The following is a 14,163-nucleotide window of genomic DNA, read 5'->3' as shown; positions in this document are numbered from 1 at the left end:
ATTGTTTTGTTTTATTGAAGTTTGTGAAAAATTTATTTTTAAATGTTTATTAATTTTGAGGGTCTATTTTATTTAGGCAATCTAATTTCTTGGCATATGATTATTCACAGTATTTTATCTAATTTGTTCTATTTCTTTAAGTTGTATGGTACTTTTTATTTGTTTGCTTGCTCCTGGTTTTGGTAACCAGAAATTAAGTGACTTAATACTTGTAGCTTTTTGTGAACTGTATAGCTGTTAATTTTGTGGTTCTTTACAAATAATCAACTTTTGGCTTCTCTGATTTTTTTTTCCAATTCTCTATTTAACCGACTTGTGCTCTAATTTATTATTTTCCTCTCAACTTTAATTTTTTTTATTTAAGGTAGAAATTGAAAGGGTTGGAAAAATTGTGAGTGCTACCTGTGTATGTCTGTCTACTGTCCTCTTGCATGAAACTCTTGGGAGTGGGCTGAAAAGAGGCTCCAGAAAACTCGCTCTCCCAGAGGCCATTTTCAGGGCAGGACTCCAGAACATAAAAACCGGCTAGCTTCTGCAGAAGCTGGTCCCCTGTTTGTGACATCAGGCTGGGAAAATCCACGAAACTAAGCCTGCCCAGTGGGACCCAACTGTGAAAAACTGTGAGTGCTACCTGCGTATGTCTGTCTACTGTCCTCTTGCATGAAACTCTTGGGAGTGGGCCAAAAAGAGGCTCCAGCAGAGCACGGCTGCTTCGCTTCGCTATGCGGCCATACGCTCTTTCTAAGAAAAGAACACCATCGCAACAAGAAGAAAAAAATCACACTAAGAACTGTGCTATATCACAGAAGCAAGCATTTCTCTCCGGACTGTCTTCTCTGTTGCATGCTCGGGCCTAAGATTTGATCCAGTGTGAGGCTTCATCTACAGAGGACTCCCCTCCCTTAGAGGCAAGTCAGCCCATCCAGAAAGGGCGGAGCCAGAGGAGTGTGCTGCCTGCATCATATAGCCAATGAATACCACCACAACACGTAGAAAAACCCACAATACAAGTGTGACAATGGGGAAACAACGCAGGCCAGCATAAGACATAGAAAATGAAGATGACAATTCTGATGACCAGATAATGACCAACCAACTAATCAACCTCTCATATAAGGACTTTAGACTAGCAATATGGAAGATCCTCAACGGACTCAAAGAAACCATGGATAGAGTTGAACAGAACACTAATAAGAACCAAGAAAATATGAAGACAGAAATCACAAAACTCCAAACTGAAATAACATGTCAACTAACAGGCCTGAAAAAGTCAGCAAACGAAGTGAATGACAAAACGGATAAGCTCTGGGACAGGGTATCAGAAGCTGAGAATAGACTTGGTGCTGTGGAAGATGAGATACATAACAATTCCATACAGCAGGAGAGATTGGGAAAAAAACTTAAAGCAAATGAGCAGACAATGGAAAAATTAGTCAAAGAATGGGAACAGATGAAAATAGAAGTCTATGATAAGATCAACAGAAACAACTTAAGAATCATTTGAGTCCCAGAGACCCAGGAAGAAAATTTCCAGGAAGAATCAACGGTCAAGAACATCATTAAAGAGAAACTTCCAGAGCTAAAGAATATATGTGATCAAATCCTGCATGCTCGAAGAGTACCAACCAAAAGAGACCCCAGAAAAACCACCCCAAGACACATCCTAGTCACAATGACAAATCCCACAGATAGAGACAGAATTCTGAAAATAGCAAGATCAAAAGGGGAAATTACGTTCAAGCAAGCATCCTTGACATTTACAGCAGACCTGTCACCAGAAATACTCAATGCCAGAAAGCAGTGGTGGGATATTGTGACAAGACTGAATGAAATGAATGCTTCACCCAGAATACTATACCCAGCAAAACTCACTTTCCGGTTTGACGGAAGAATACATGGTTTCACAGACAAAAACCAGCTCAGAAACTTTACAGACACAAAACCAGTCTTAAGAGAAAACCTGAAAGACCTAATTTAAGACAAGACTAACCAAAAGACACACCAAATTTCGATATAAAGATGGCATTAAATCCCAGGACAATTCTTTCTCTCAACGTCAATAGACTAAATGCACCAGTCAAGAGACACAGAGTGGATAAATGGATCAAAAAACTCAATCCAACCTTCTGCTGCCTACAAGAAACGCACCTGAATAGTCAGAACAAACATAGACTCAAAATAAAAGGCTGGAGAAAAATTATCCAAGCAAACAACACCCATAAAAAAGCTGGAGTGGCCATACTAATATCAGATAATGCAAACTTTATACTCAGGAAGGTTGTAAGGGACAAAGATGGACATTTTATATTAATCAAGGGGTATGTACAGCAGGAAGAAATAACTCTCCTAAACATATATGCACCGAATGAGGGGCCAGCAAAATATTTAATACAACTGTTGACAAATCTGAAAAATAATATCAATAACAACACAATAATTGTGGGGGACCTTAACATGGCTTTGTCAACACTGGATAGGTCAACCAGACTGAAACCCAACAAGAATATACTAGACAAGAATATACTAGACCTGAGGAGAGAAATGGAAGAAAGAGGCCTAGTGGATATATATAGGACACTCCATCCCCAGAAACCTGGATACACATTCTTCTCCAATGTACATGGGACATTCTCCAGGATAGACTACATGCTGGCACATAAAACATACCTCCATAATATCAAGAGGATAGAAATTTTGCAGACTACCTTCGCTGACCACAAGGCTCTGAAATTATTTGTGAATTCCAAAGGAACTCAGAAGAAAAACTTTAACACCTGGAAGTTAAACAGCCTCATACTCAATAACCAGTGGGTCCGAGATGAAATCAAGGAGGAAATCAAAAGGTTCCTGGAAACAAATGACAATAAAGACACAAACTATCAGAACTTATGGGACACAGCAAAAGCAGTACTGAGAGGAAAATTTATAGCTTTGCAAGCACACATCAGGAAGGAAGAAGGAGCTTACCTGAGTAGCTTAATAACACAGCTAATAGAACTAGAAAGTGCTCAACAAAAGGACCCAAAAATAGGAAGACAGAAGGAAATAACAAAGCTGAGAGCAGAAATCAATGAAGTGGAAACCCAAAAAACAATCCGAAAGATCAACAAAAGCAAAAGTTGGTTCTTTGAAAAAATAAACAAGATTGATAGACCACTGGCAAACCTAACAAAGAGAGAGAAACTTGATAACTTGCATTTCCTATGAAACTCAATTTTCTTTTGTTTATTGGGAGTGGACTGAGAGGGAGAAAGTTGCTAGACCCAAACTGTCTTCAACAATCTCTATCGATAGTGGCCAAACCTAAGGTTACTGACAAAACCAAAGCAAGAGATGGTATTTTCTGTTGTAGTACAATATACCAGATACTTGAGAAGATAGATCATGTCACTTAGAATACTGCAATTTTTGGAACCTGATAGTGTTGAATGGAAGCCTACAAACTCAAGTGGCATACACAGTTTGAGAGATGTTTGGGTGATATAACAGTAAACTGGGCTAAATATTTGTGCCTGAGTGGACACTAGTATTGTACCAGTATCTTATGACTAATACCTCAGGTTATATGTTCTACTACAATGTGGCATGATACTAATCTTTGTAAGATTCCATCATTTCACTGGATTGACAGTATAGCAGTAGGTAGGGTAGTTGTCTGCAAGTAATAGCTTGCAATAGCTTGCTGATATTAATAGTTGATGCTGGTTTCAAAACATAGTATCCCAAATGGTTCCCTGGGCATGGAGCCAGAAGCCCTGAGCACCACCAGGTATGGCCCATCTACCAAAAAAGATTCTACTATATATCATTAACAAGTTTTTTGATAAAATTTATATCAATAAGCAAATATAAAGTAATTCCCACACTCAGTTTGTTGTTTCTGCTTTAAGGTTCCCAGTTTTATAGTCAAATGCACTCTAAAAATGTTACATACAGCAAAGTATGTATTTTGAGAGAAAGAGAAACCAAATTCACAGTTTTTATTACAGAGTATTAGTACTGTTCTATTTATATAGAAATCCAGGTTCAATCCCAACACCCAATATATGACTGACCAAATATCCTCTGGCCTTGTGAATCTCACCATTGCCAGTCGGGGAGGCTCTTAGGAACTAACATAAAGATTTAAAAGTATAATTTTGAAAAAATAAATAAAAGGGGTTGGGCAAAAGCACAGCAGGTAGGGCACTTGCCTTGTATACAGCCAACCTAAACTAGATCTCTGGCATCCCATATGGCCATATATGATCTCTAAGCCAAAAGTATGCTCTGAACACAGCTGGGTGTGATCCCAAGACAAAAAGATAAAAACTCAACTTTTGTTTTCGTTTTGGGGCCTCACTGGGTGGCACTTAGGGGTTACTCCTAGCTCTGTGGTCAGAAATTACTCCTGGAGGCTCTGGACCATATGGGATTCCAGGGATAGAACCTGGGTTGACTCAAGACAAATGCCCTATCCACTGCTCTGGCCCAAAAAAATTCAACTTTTTTTTTTTTTTTTGGTTTTTTGGTTTTTGGATCACACCCAGTGACGCTCAGGGGTTACTCCTGGCTTGGGGGAGCATATGGGATGCCAGGGAATCAAACCACGGTCTGTCCTTGGTCAGCCACGTGCACGGCAAGCGCTCTACCACTGTGCCACCAATCTGGCCCCAAAATTCAACTTTTTTTAAAAATCTCTTAGACCTGAACAGTATCAAAATATTTGAAGCACACTACAGGAAACAAAATACTAAAGAAAAAAAGATGAAAACAGAAAAACTGACTTCATTAAATGTTGTGCTATTTAATCTCTACATAAGGACTACTAAAACTCTGACCCTAGGAAATGAAAGCTACTTATCAGTTTTTCTTTGATGTACTGGCCAAAGCAAAAACTAGTACTTTGCTTACTCATTGTTCCAAACCCATTATCAGCTTAATGACAGCAATTTTCTGTGGTCAGCATTCTCTGAAGTTCTAGGGGTGATTTACAGAGACACATTTGTCTTGAAACAAAATGAAAAGAGCCAACAACTAATGACAGTCATAAAAAGCTGAGTAAAATCATATACTGCTTTAACTACTGAAATATACCTCCAACTCTCCTGATAAGAGTATAAAGATTATGTCTATAGGCATTAGAGAAATAATCCAGGAAATAATCATTATTTAACACCCCAACCCAATGCATTGTGATCATTAAGCTATTCCATACAAGCAGAAGCCTGAAAATAGTCCCATGTGCGCTGCCTGTTCAGAAATTACTAACCTTAGCCTGCTGAGACTTACCGTCAATTTGGGTTCCCTCTCAAGACTTCTTTATTTTATTGATATGCAGTCATTAAAAACCCTGATGCCTAATCATTTATATTCCTCACCTCATAAAACTTTTTTAAGGCGCCCACCAGGCACAATTTTAGGCTATCCACAATCTCCTGATGAGGCATCTGGAAGACCACTCGTGAATACCATTTTGTGAGGGTGCTGGATGGAGTTGGTAAAAAAAAAAAGGGGGGGGGGAGAGAAGAGATATGAACATACTTATAGAGGAAAGCAAACAGACTAAAAAGTCAATGTTTACAGGCTTTTCCGTACCCCAGTCAACAAGAACATACTAAGCATATATATTTGTTTTTTGTCGCCCTCTTATTTTTGGGGGGCCACACCCAGTAGCGCTCAGGAGTTACTCCTGGATCTGTGCTCAGAAATCATTCCTGGCAGGCTAAGGGGACCATATGGGATGCTGGGGATCAAACCTGGATCCGTCCAGGTCTTCTGCATGCAAGGCAAATGCCCTACCACTGTGCTATCACCCTAGCCCCATATATTGTTACATATAAAGACAACATAGTAATTGGGAAAGGCCATAAAAATATAGAAATATAACCATGGTTACATCTGCTATAAAATTTTAATTACCATAGAACATAGAAATATGACCATGACTGCATTTGCTATAAAACTTGCAATTGAATAGCCAAAGCAATAGTATATCAGTTTACCTTGCACATGGCTGACCTGGGTTGATTCTTTGCCCCCTCCTCCCTGGGCACCACCAGAAGTGATACACACAGCTCAAAACTTTGGTTTTTATATATTTATAAATAACATATTATTTATTAATTTATATTATATACCATAAGGGCCTAGAAAAAGATGAGGATTAATATGCATAATAATGTATTGTTTCTGTGCATGTATTTTTCTGGTTTCTTATTGGGTCACACCAGTGATGCTCAGGGGTTACTCCTTACTCTGCACTAAGAAATTACTTCTGTGGTGCTCAGAGGACCATATGGGATGCCAAAGATCAAACTGGGTCAGCCATGTGCAAGGCAAGCACCCTACCTACTGTATTCTCACTTTGTCCCTTTTTGTGTGAATATGTTCCATGAATGGGCACCAAATTTTTAAAGGCAATGGTTAATAAATGAACCATGTAGATAGTTTTCACTTTCTAAATTTTAGATATTTGGATAAATAAATGCTATTTTAAAATCAGAACCAAAAAAAACCCCTTATTTCTAGGAAAAGAACCACTATCAACAATATAAACCAATTTTTTTTCCCCTGAATCACGCCCAATGTTCTCTGGGATACCTCTGTTCTCAACAGGGGTAATTAACAGAGGAACTCAGGACCTCATAGATTGGTAGGGATCTGACCCAAGTCAGCTTAATGCAAAACAAGTGCCCTACCCACCCATACTATCTCTGCAGTCCACAAATCCCATTTTGAAGATTAGACTGCAACAAGGAACAAATTAACATGTGATAAGCTTGACAAATACTTGCATAAAAATGTATCACAGAAATATAAAAGGTCTTGTCCTTTAGTTCACAAAATTTGCTGTTTTTCTTTAATTAAGCAACAAAATAAGGTAGCCAAACAAAATGGAACTATAATAATGCTTACAGATTAATGCTTGCAACAAAGCCAAGCACAGAGCGCATGCCTCTGCTAGGGTCATGGTAAACATCCATTCCAATCACCATTAATTGTTTCTAAATTTGAAAATAAAAAGCAAGGTAAAAAACCAATAAATTCATCTCTGAAACTTTATTTTTTATCTGATTCTAAAACAACATAAGAAAACATTCAGGAAAAGGAAGAGAAATACTGCTATCAACTATCATGAATAAAATAAAATAGGGCCAGAGTGAAAGCACAGCGGTAAGGTGTTTGCCTTGCACTCAGCCAACCCAGGACGGACCCTAGGTTCAGTTCCTGGCATCCATATGGTCCCCCAAGCCTGCCAGGATCGATTTGAGCGATTTCTGAGTGCAGAGTCAGGTAACCCTTGAGCGACCCCGGTATGACCTAAAAACAAACAAACAAACAAGAAAAAGAAAACTAGAATAGGAAAGGCTAAAAGTAAACCTGGGCTTTGTGAACCATACAATTTCTATAGGAACAATTCAATTCACCATTATAGTCACGAATATTGTTATAAAGAAATATGAATGTACTCAATAAAACTGTATTAAGGGTATTAAAATTAAATTTCACTTACTTTTCACATTAAAAAGCATTATTGTTGCTTTCTTTTCTTTTTTTTTTTTTTTTTTTTTTTACAAGGGGACATACCCAGTTCAGGTTGCTCAGGGTTACTTCTAGCTCTGCGCTCAGAAATAGCTCCTGGCCCTGGGGACCATAGATGCCAGGGATCAAACCTGTGTCCGTCCTGGGTCAGCCACATGCAAACAAACACCCTACCACTGTGCTACCACTCTGGCCCAGACCTCTGGGTTGTTTCCAAATTCTGGTTATTATAAATAACACTGTAATGAATATAGGCATGCAGAGGGCATTTTTGTATTATGTTTTTATTATTCTAGGGTATATGTCTAGGAGTGGTATTGCTGGGTCATATGGGAGCTCAATTTCTAGCTTTTTGAAAAATATCCATATTGTTTTCCAGAAAGCTTGGACTAGAAGACATTCCCATCAGCAATAAATAAGAGTCCCACACACACACACACACACACACACACACACACACACACACACAAAAAACATAAATAAATAAGAGTCCCTTTCTTCCAACATCCCCACCAGCACTGACTGTTCTTGTTCTCTGTAATGTGTGCCAGTCTCTGTGGCATGATAATACCTTATTATTGTTTTTATTTGGATCTCCCAGATTAGTAACGTGGAACATTTTTTCTTTTCTTTTCTTTTTTTTTTTTAGGGAGGGGGGGTTTGGGTCACACCCGGCAGCACTCAGGGGTTACATACATCTGGCTCTATGCTCAGAAATCGCCCCTGGCAGGGGACCATATGGGATGCCGGGATTCGAACCATCATCCTTCTGCATGAAAGGCAAATGCCTTACCTCCATGCTATCTTTCCGGCCACGAACAATTTTCATGTACCTTTTAGGCCATCTGTATTTCTTCTTTGAGGAAATGTCTGTTCATTTCTATTCCCCATTGTTTTTTGTTTGTTTTGTTTTTGGGCCATACCAACTGTGCTCAGGGGTTATTTCTTGCTTTGCACTCAGAAATTGCTCCTGGCAGGCTCAGGGAACCACATGGGATGCCAGGGATTGAATCCAGGCATGTCCCAGGTCAGCAGCATGCAAGGTAAACACTAATAGCTGTACTATCACTCTGGCCCTCTTCTCTCTTTTATTTTTTGGGGGGTTTTTGGGCCATACCTGGTGACGTTCAGGGGCTACTCCTGGTTATGTGTCAGAAATCGCTCCTGGCTTTGAAGGACCATATGGGACTCCAGGGATTAAACCCAGGTCCGCCCTGGGTCAGCCACATGCAAGGCAAACGACCTACCACTGAGCTATCAATCCGGGCCCTCTTCTCCCTATTTATTAAAACAATTTTTCAAAGTAAAAATGTTAAGAGTCCAGGGGCTGGAGCGGTGGCACAGTGGTAGGTCGTCTGCCCTGCAAGTGCTAATCTAGGACGAACCGTGGTTCGATCCCTCGATGTCCCACATGGTCCCCCAAGCCAGGATTTCTGAGTGCATAGCCAGGAGTAACCCGAGTGTTACCGGGTGTGACCCAAAAAGCAAAAAAAAAAAAAAAAAAAAAAAGAATTCTTCAAGGAGCTGAAGATGTATCTTAGCATCACTTACCAGGGGAATATCTACTCCCCAGAGCTCACCACCCAATTTACAGTTAATCTGAAGTAAAATTCTCTGGGCCACACTCCTAAGCCTGTTGGGCTGACTAATAGTTCGGGCATTGATGACCTATAAAAGGGAATAAAAGGGGGGGGGAATGAACACTATTAATCTTCAGAAAATATTAATAATTCTCAGTTAACTATACCTATCTAAGGCATCTCATTTATCATACATACATTCTGCATTAACAAATTATGAGTTAGGGTTTCTAGACATGGAACCATCTGCATGTGCAAACACATACACATAGCCCCAAACAAACAAAAAAAAATACCAAAATGTTTTAAGAGGATCTTACCGAGCAATAAAAGTATTGCCATAGTAAAGCAATTTCAGAATAAAGCATATACTCTCAGAATGAAGAATATCTACTAATCACCAGATTAATCAATATAACACATTCTAATAGGTATATTTTTGAATATGTGTCCATCTTTTTCAAGCCTTAAGGGAAGCTAGAGGTTCCATCTCTCCCTCCTATCCAACTCTCACTCACCTGAGAAGGAACAGGAGCCTGCACACAGCATAGCTTTTTAATGGCCCCATAGAGGTCATCACGTGTACCCATGATGATGCAAACAACCATCTGTATCTTGCCCTTGAGGAGATAACGTATGCATAAATCAGTCATTAGAAGTCTTAGGGGACTACAAAGGGATTCATCTGGGCAGTATAGAATCTGCAAGGCCATAGGACCTTTAAGGTAGATGAGGACTGAAACAAAGATATTGTAACAAAGAACCTGAACACTTGTTTAGTTCAATGATTCTTTGTATAGATATAAAATGTTACCACAGGGGACACAGCAGCGGCTAGCTGGTATGGTATCTGCCTTGCCCTCGCTAGCCTGGGACAGACAGTGGTTCTATTCCCCAGCGTCCTATATGGTCCCTCAAGCCAGGAGCAATTTCTGAGTGCATAACCAGGAATAACCTCTGAGCGTCACCGGATATGGCCCAAAATACAACAACAACAAATTTAATAAGTAAGGGAGGAGGGAGATTTGGGATATTGGTGATGGGAATGTTGCACTGGTGATGGGTGGTGTTCTTTACATGACTGAAACCCAAACACAATCATGTATGTTATCAAGGTGTTTAAATAAAATATAAAAAAAAGTAAGTGACCTCTAAAAAAATTTAATAAATAATAGAATGTTAACATAAATTATCTAAAGCTGGTACTAATTATCTCATATTTGGGGGACTTATGAAAACCCAAAGAGGTCTAAGTTAAAAATGTGCCACGTAAATGGGGCCAGAGCAGGTAGGGTACTTGCCATGCATGCAGCCAAGCCAGGTCTGATCCCCAGCACCCCATATAGGCTCCAAGACCTGCCAGAAGTGAACCCTAAGCCAGTAATAAGTCCTAAGTACAGCTAGAGATGACTCAAATACAACTACAACAAAATAAATAAACCACATTATTTATAAGTTATTAAATTATTGCTTTCATTTCTTTTTTTTTTTTTTTTTTTTTGGTTTTTGGGTCACACCTGGCAGCACTCAGGGGTTACTCCTGGCTCTACGCTCAGAAATCACTCCTGACAGGCTCAGGGGACCATATGGGATGCCAGGATTCAAATCACCATCCTTCTGCATGTAAGGCAAATGCCCTACCTCCATACTATCTCTCTGGCCCCTATTGCTTTCATTTCTATGTTTTACCATTCTATTCAGAAAACTAAGCACCTTTTAATACTCATACCATAGACCTTTGAAAAAATTAGTATGTGATACCACAGGAAATGACTCAGAGAAAAATACAGAAGAAAATAAATGACTGCTAAATAAGCACTTCTACCTTACTCTCCAAGTAGGAGAAAGAATATATACCAGCAGCATACTTCATATCAGCAACCTCTATTCTTCACTGCTTAAAGATTCAATATTAACAGAACATTTTTCAAAGTCTTAATTTTAAAAACCAGCACTCAAATGAAACTGTCAGTCCATTATTACAGAAATGATTATAAATGGTAAATGACTAGTACACTATTCCAAATCAAGATTAATGTTAGATTAAGACTTCTTGAAGGACACATGTTCCAACAATCACATCAAAGAACTTCCTGTCACGTAGAACACGAACTGCATCCAGGTAAACTAAGGGCTGGATCTAGCAAAATGTGGTTATTTTTTTTAAAACCATACAATAAGCATCTTGTAGGTGTTTTCTGAAAGTTAACACTTAAACAGGGATGTGCATACATAAGGCAAATCCATGGGTTTTTTTTTTGCTTCTACTAAAAAGCAAACAAATTTAAAATCACATTGGCAATGATGTATTCATGGGAGTTTACTTTCTTTAGTTTTTTACAGGCCCCCAGTACTGTCACTTCATTCATGCTATTCATCTAACTCCTAATGATATATAGATACAGAAAGATATAGACATTTATTTTTGTCCCTTAACAAAGATAATTAAAAATAGATGACAGACTGCAACACCAATGTGAGTTGTATGGTAGACATTATGAATGAAGCACATATCCATGCTGCATAAAAACTGCTGGCAGTATGGTAAAGAGAACATAAGATGATTTGTTAGTTTTTGGTTTTTGGGCCACACCCGGCGGTTTGTTAGATTAGGAAGCTCATTCACAGGTGATATACTTGATTAGTCTTTTTTTGTTTGTTTTTCAGATCATACCCTGCTGCACTCAGAGTTTACTCTTGGCTCTTTGCTCACGGATTACTCCTGGTATGGCTCAGGGGATCATATGTGTATTCAGGGATCAAACTAGTATCTTATCTACCAGGATATTACTGCTAGTGGGCTAGTCTTTAGGAATCATACACGTTCTTGGGGAAAGTTGTGCAGAAACAGTCATGAGAAGTCAGAAGGAAATGAGAGAGAGAGAGAGAGAGAGAGAGAGAGAGAGAGAGAGAGAGAGAGAGAGAGAGAGAGAGAGAGAGAAAGAGAGAGATATGAAAGCACTATAAATTATATAACAGAGTTGTGTATCAAAACACATCTTGGCTAGAGAGCTAATATAGCATAGCATGTAAGGTACTTGCCTTGCATATGACCAATGTAAATCTAATCCCTGATACCACATATGGTCCTCTGAGCACTTCTAAGAGTCACCGTTGAGCACAGAGTCAGGGTAAGTCCTGAGCACAGCCAGGTGAAACTCCACCCAGACTTCCCCCAAAAAGAAACAAAAGACAGTTATGATGTCAAGGTAACTTCAGGATTGATCGTAAATCAAAATACTGACTCTTCAGTCTAAGACCAAATTACTTCTGAAATTTTTCCTTTGCTTTCGTTCCATCCCTCTTCTTCTGTTTTGTTTTCAGTTTATTTTGTTTTGTTGTTTTTGTACAATTAAGAACTAGGGACTGGAGAGATAGCAGGTAAGGCGTTTGCCTTCCATGCAGAAGGATGGTGGTTTGAATCCCGGCATCCCATATGGTCCCCCGAGCCTGCCAGGAGTGACTTCTGAGTGTAGAGCCAGGAGTGACCACTGAGTGATGCCAGGTGTGACCGAAAAACCAAAACAAACAAACAAACAAAAACACTGAGTGGTTAAGAGATATGACCTGTTCAGCAATAGTGACCCTGATCAACTAGTTATCAGGCCTGCACTGATGGGCCACCTGCCAAGTATTAGAACAATCTGATTCTTGATCCCAGTCAGACTGTGACTACTCAGTAATGATTTGTGCAAGATGGCACTGTGGCCAAGCTGTGGCCACCTAAGCACAACATGTTCTATATAGATAACAAACTACAATTAAGTCAGATATTCTCTTAGCCAATTGTGAGACAGAACACTAAAGTGAGAATGCCAACACTGAATAAGAAACAAAATTAAGGGGCTGGAGCGGTGGCACAGGGAGTAAGGTGTCTGCCTTGTGTGCGCTAGCAAAGTTCGATCCCCCGGCATTCCATATGGTCCCCCAAGCCAGGAGCGATTTCTGAGTGCATAGCCAGAAGTAACTCCTGAGCGTCACCAAGTATGGCTGAAAAAAAAAGAAACAACGGGGCCCGGAGAGATAGCACAGCGGCGTTTGCCTTGCAAGTAGCCGATCCAGGACCTAAGGTGGCTGGTTCGAATCCCTGTGTCCCATATGGTTCCCCGTGCCTGCCAGGAGCTATTTCTGAGCAGACAGCCAGGAATAACCCTGAGCACTGCCCAAAAACCAAAAAAAAAAAAAAAAAAAAGAAAAGAAAAGAAAAGAAACAACATCAAAATTAAACAGTTCAGGATTTCATGCACAAAAGCAAAAGTTATAGGAGGTTGGGTGTGGCCGTAAAACAAAACAAAGGAAATAAAATTAAAATTAAACAGTTCAGGGGGCCGTAAAGATAGCATGAAAATAGGTCATTTGCCTTGCATACAGAAGGATGATGGTTCAAATGCTGGCATCCCATATGGTCCCCCAAGCCTGCCAGGAGCGATTTCTGAGTGTAGAACTAGGAGTAACCACTGAGCCCTCCTGAGTGTGACCCAAAAACCACAAAAACAAAACAGGATTTCATGCACATAAGCAGAAGTTCACAGGAGCTTGAAAAACATCAGTAATAGATACCCATCTTAAAACAAGAATCCAGATTTTAGAATAGACATGTAATTAAAAAAATTAATCCTATAAATTAACTACCTCAACTCCCAGCATGGACTGAATGGTTCTGATATAGGTCTCTGTACGGTCATCCTTTAGTTCAACCCAGGCTGGTGGACTCATGCGCATGCCAATGGGGCCAGCTATCTTCTCTAACATGTTAACCAGTTCTCGGGCCTGATCCATTGCTCTCTTTGGGTAAAACAATGCCCAAAAATGCATGGGAACCTAGAAATAATGACAAACAATTGTTAGTACTTTCCCCAACTTTAAATTCAATCAGATTTTATTCTAGGGTCTTGTTTGATCTAATATCTATTAGTCACACACATAAATTTTGTCACAGCCTGAGAATATATATCAGTAAGAATGGAATGAGTATATACATTTAATGATATGGATCAAACTTAGCAAGAAAATTGTGGAAATAAAGCAAATGTGAAAGTTCATATACTTCATGATTCCA

General features: G+C 39.4%; 1 protein-coding gene across 1 annotated transcript in view; it reads right to left on the bottom strand.

The window, feature by feature from the left end:
* The window catches only part of PIWIL2 (piwi like RNA-mediated gene silencing 2), a 74,491-nt gene that overhangs the window by 14,429 nt on the left and 45,899 nt on the right, over positions 1 to 14,163 (bottom strand). Inside the window, exons 15-19 of the mRNA XM_049769440.1 lie at positions 13,737 to 13,925; positions 9,623 to 9,724; positions 9,076 to 9,192; positions 6,898 to 6,986; positions 5,361 to 5,466 (exon numbers count right to left, since the gene is read on the bottom strand). Coding sequence (XP_049625397.1) covers positions 5,361 to 5,466; positions 6,898 to 6,986; positions 9,076 to 9,192; positions 9,623 to 9,724; positions 13,737 to 13,925 — 603 coding nt within the window. The remainder of the gene's footprint in view (positions 1 to 5,360; positions 5,467 to 6,897; positions 6,987 to 9,075; positions 9,193 to 9,622; positions 9,725 to 13,736; positions 13,926 to 14,163) is intronic.

Source organism: Suncus etruscus, chromosome 3, assembly GCF_024139225.1.
Source record: "Suncus etruscus isolate mSunEtr1 chromosome 3, mSunEtr1.pri.cur, whole genome shotgun sequence".
NCBI classification, from domain to species: Eukaryota; Metazoa; Chordata; class Mammalia; order Eulipotyphla; family Soricidae; genus Suncus; species Suncus etruscus.
The sequence above is the reverse complement of the archived record's forward strand: the minus strand, read 5'-3'. Positions and strand labels throughout refer to the sequence as shown.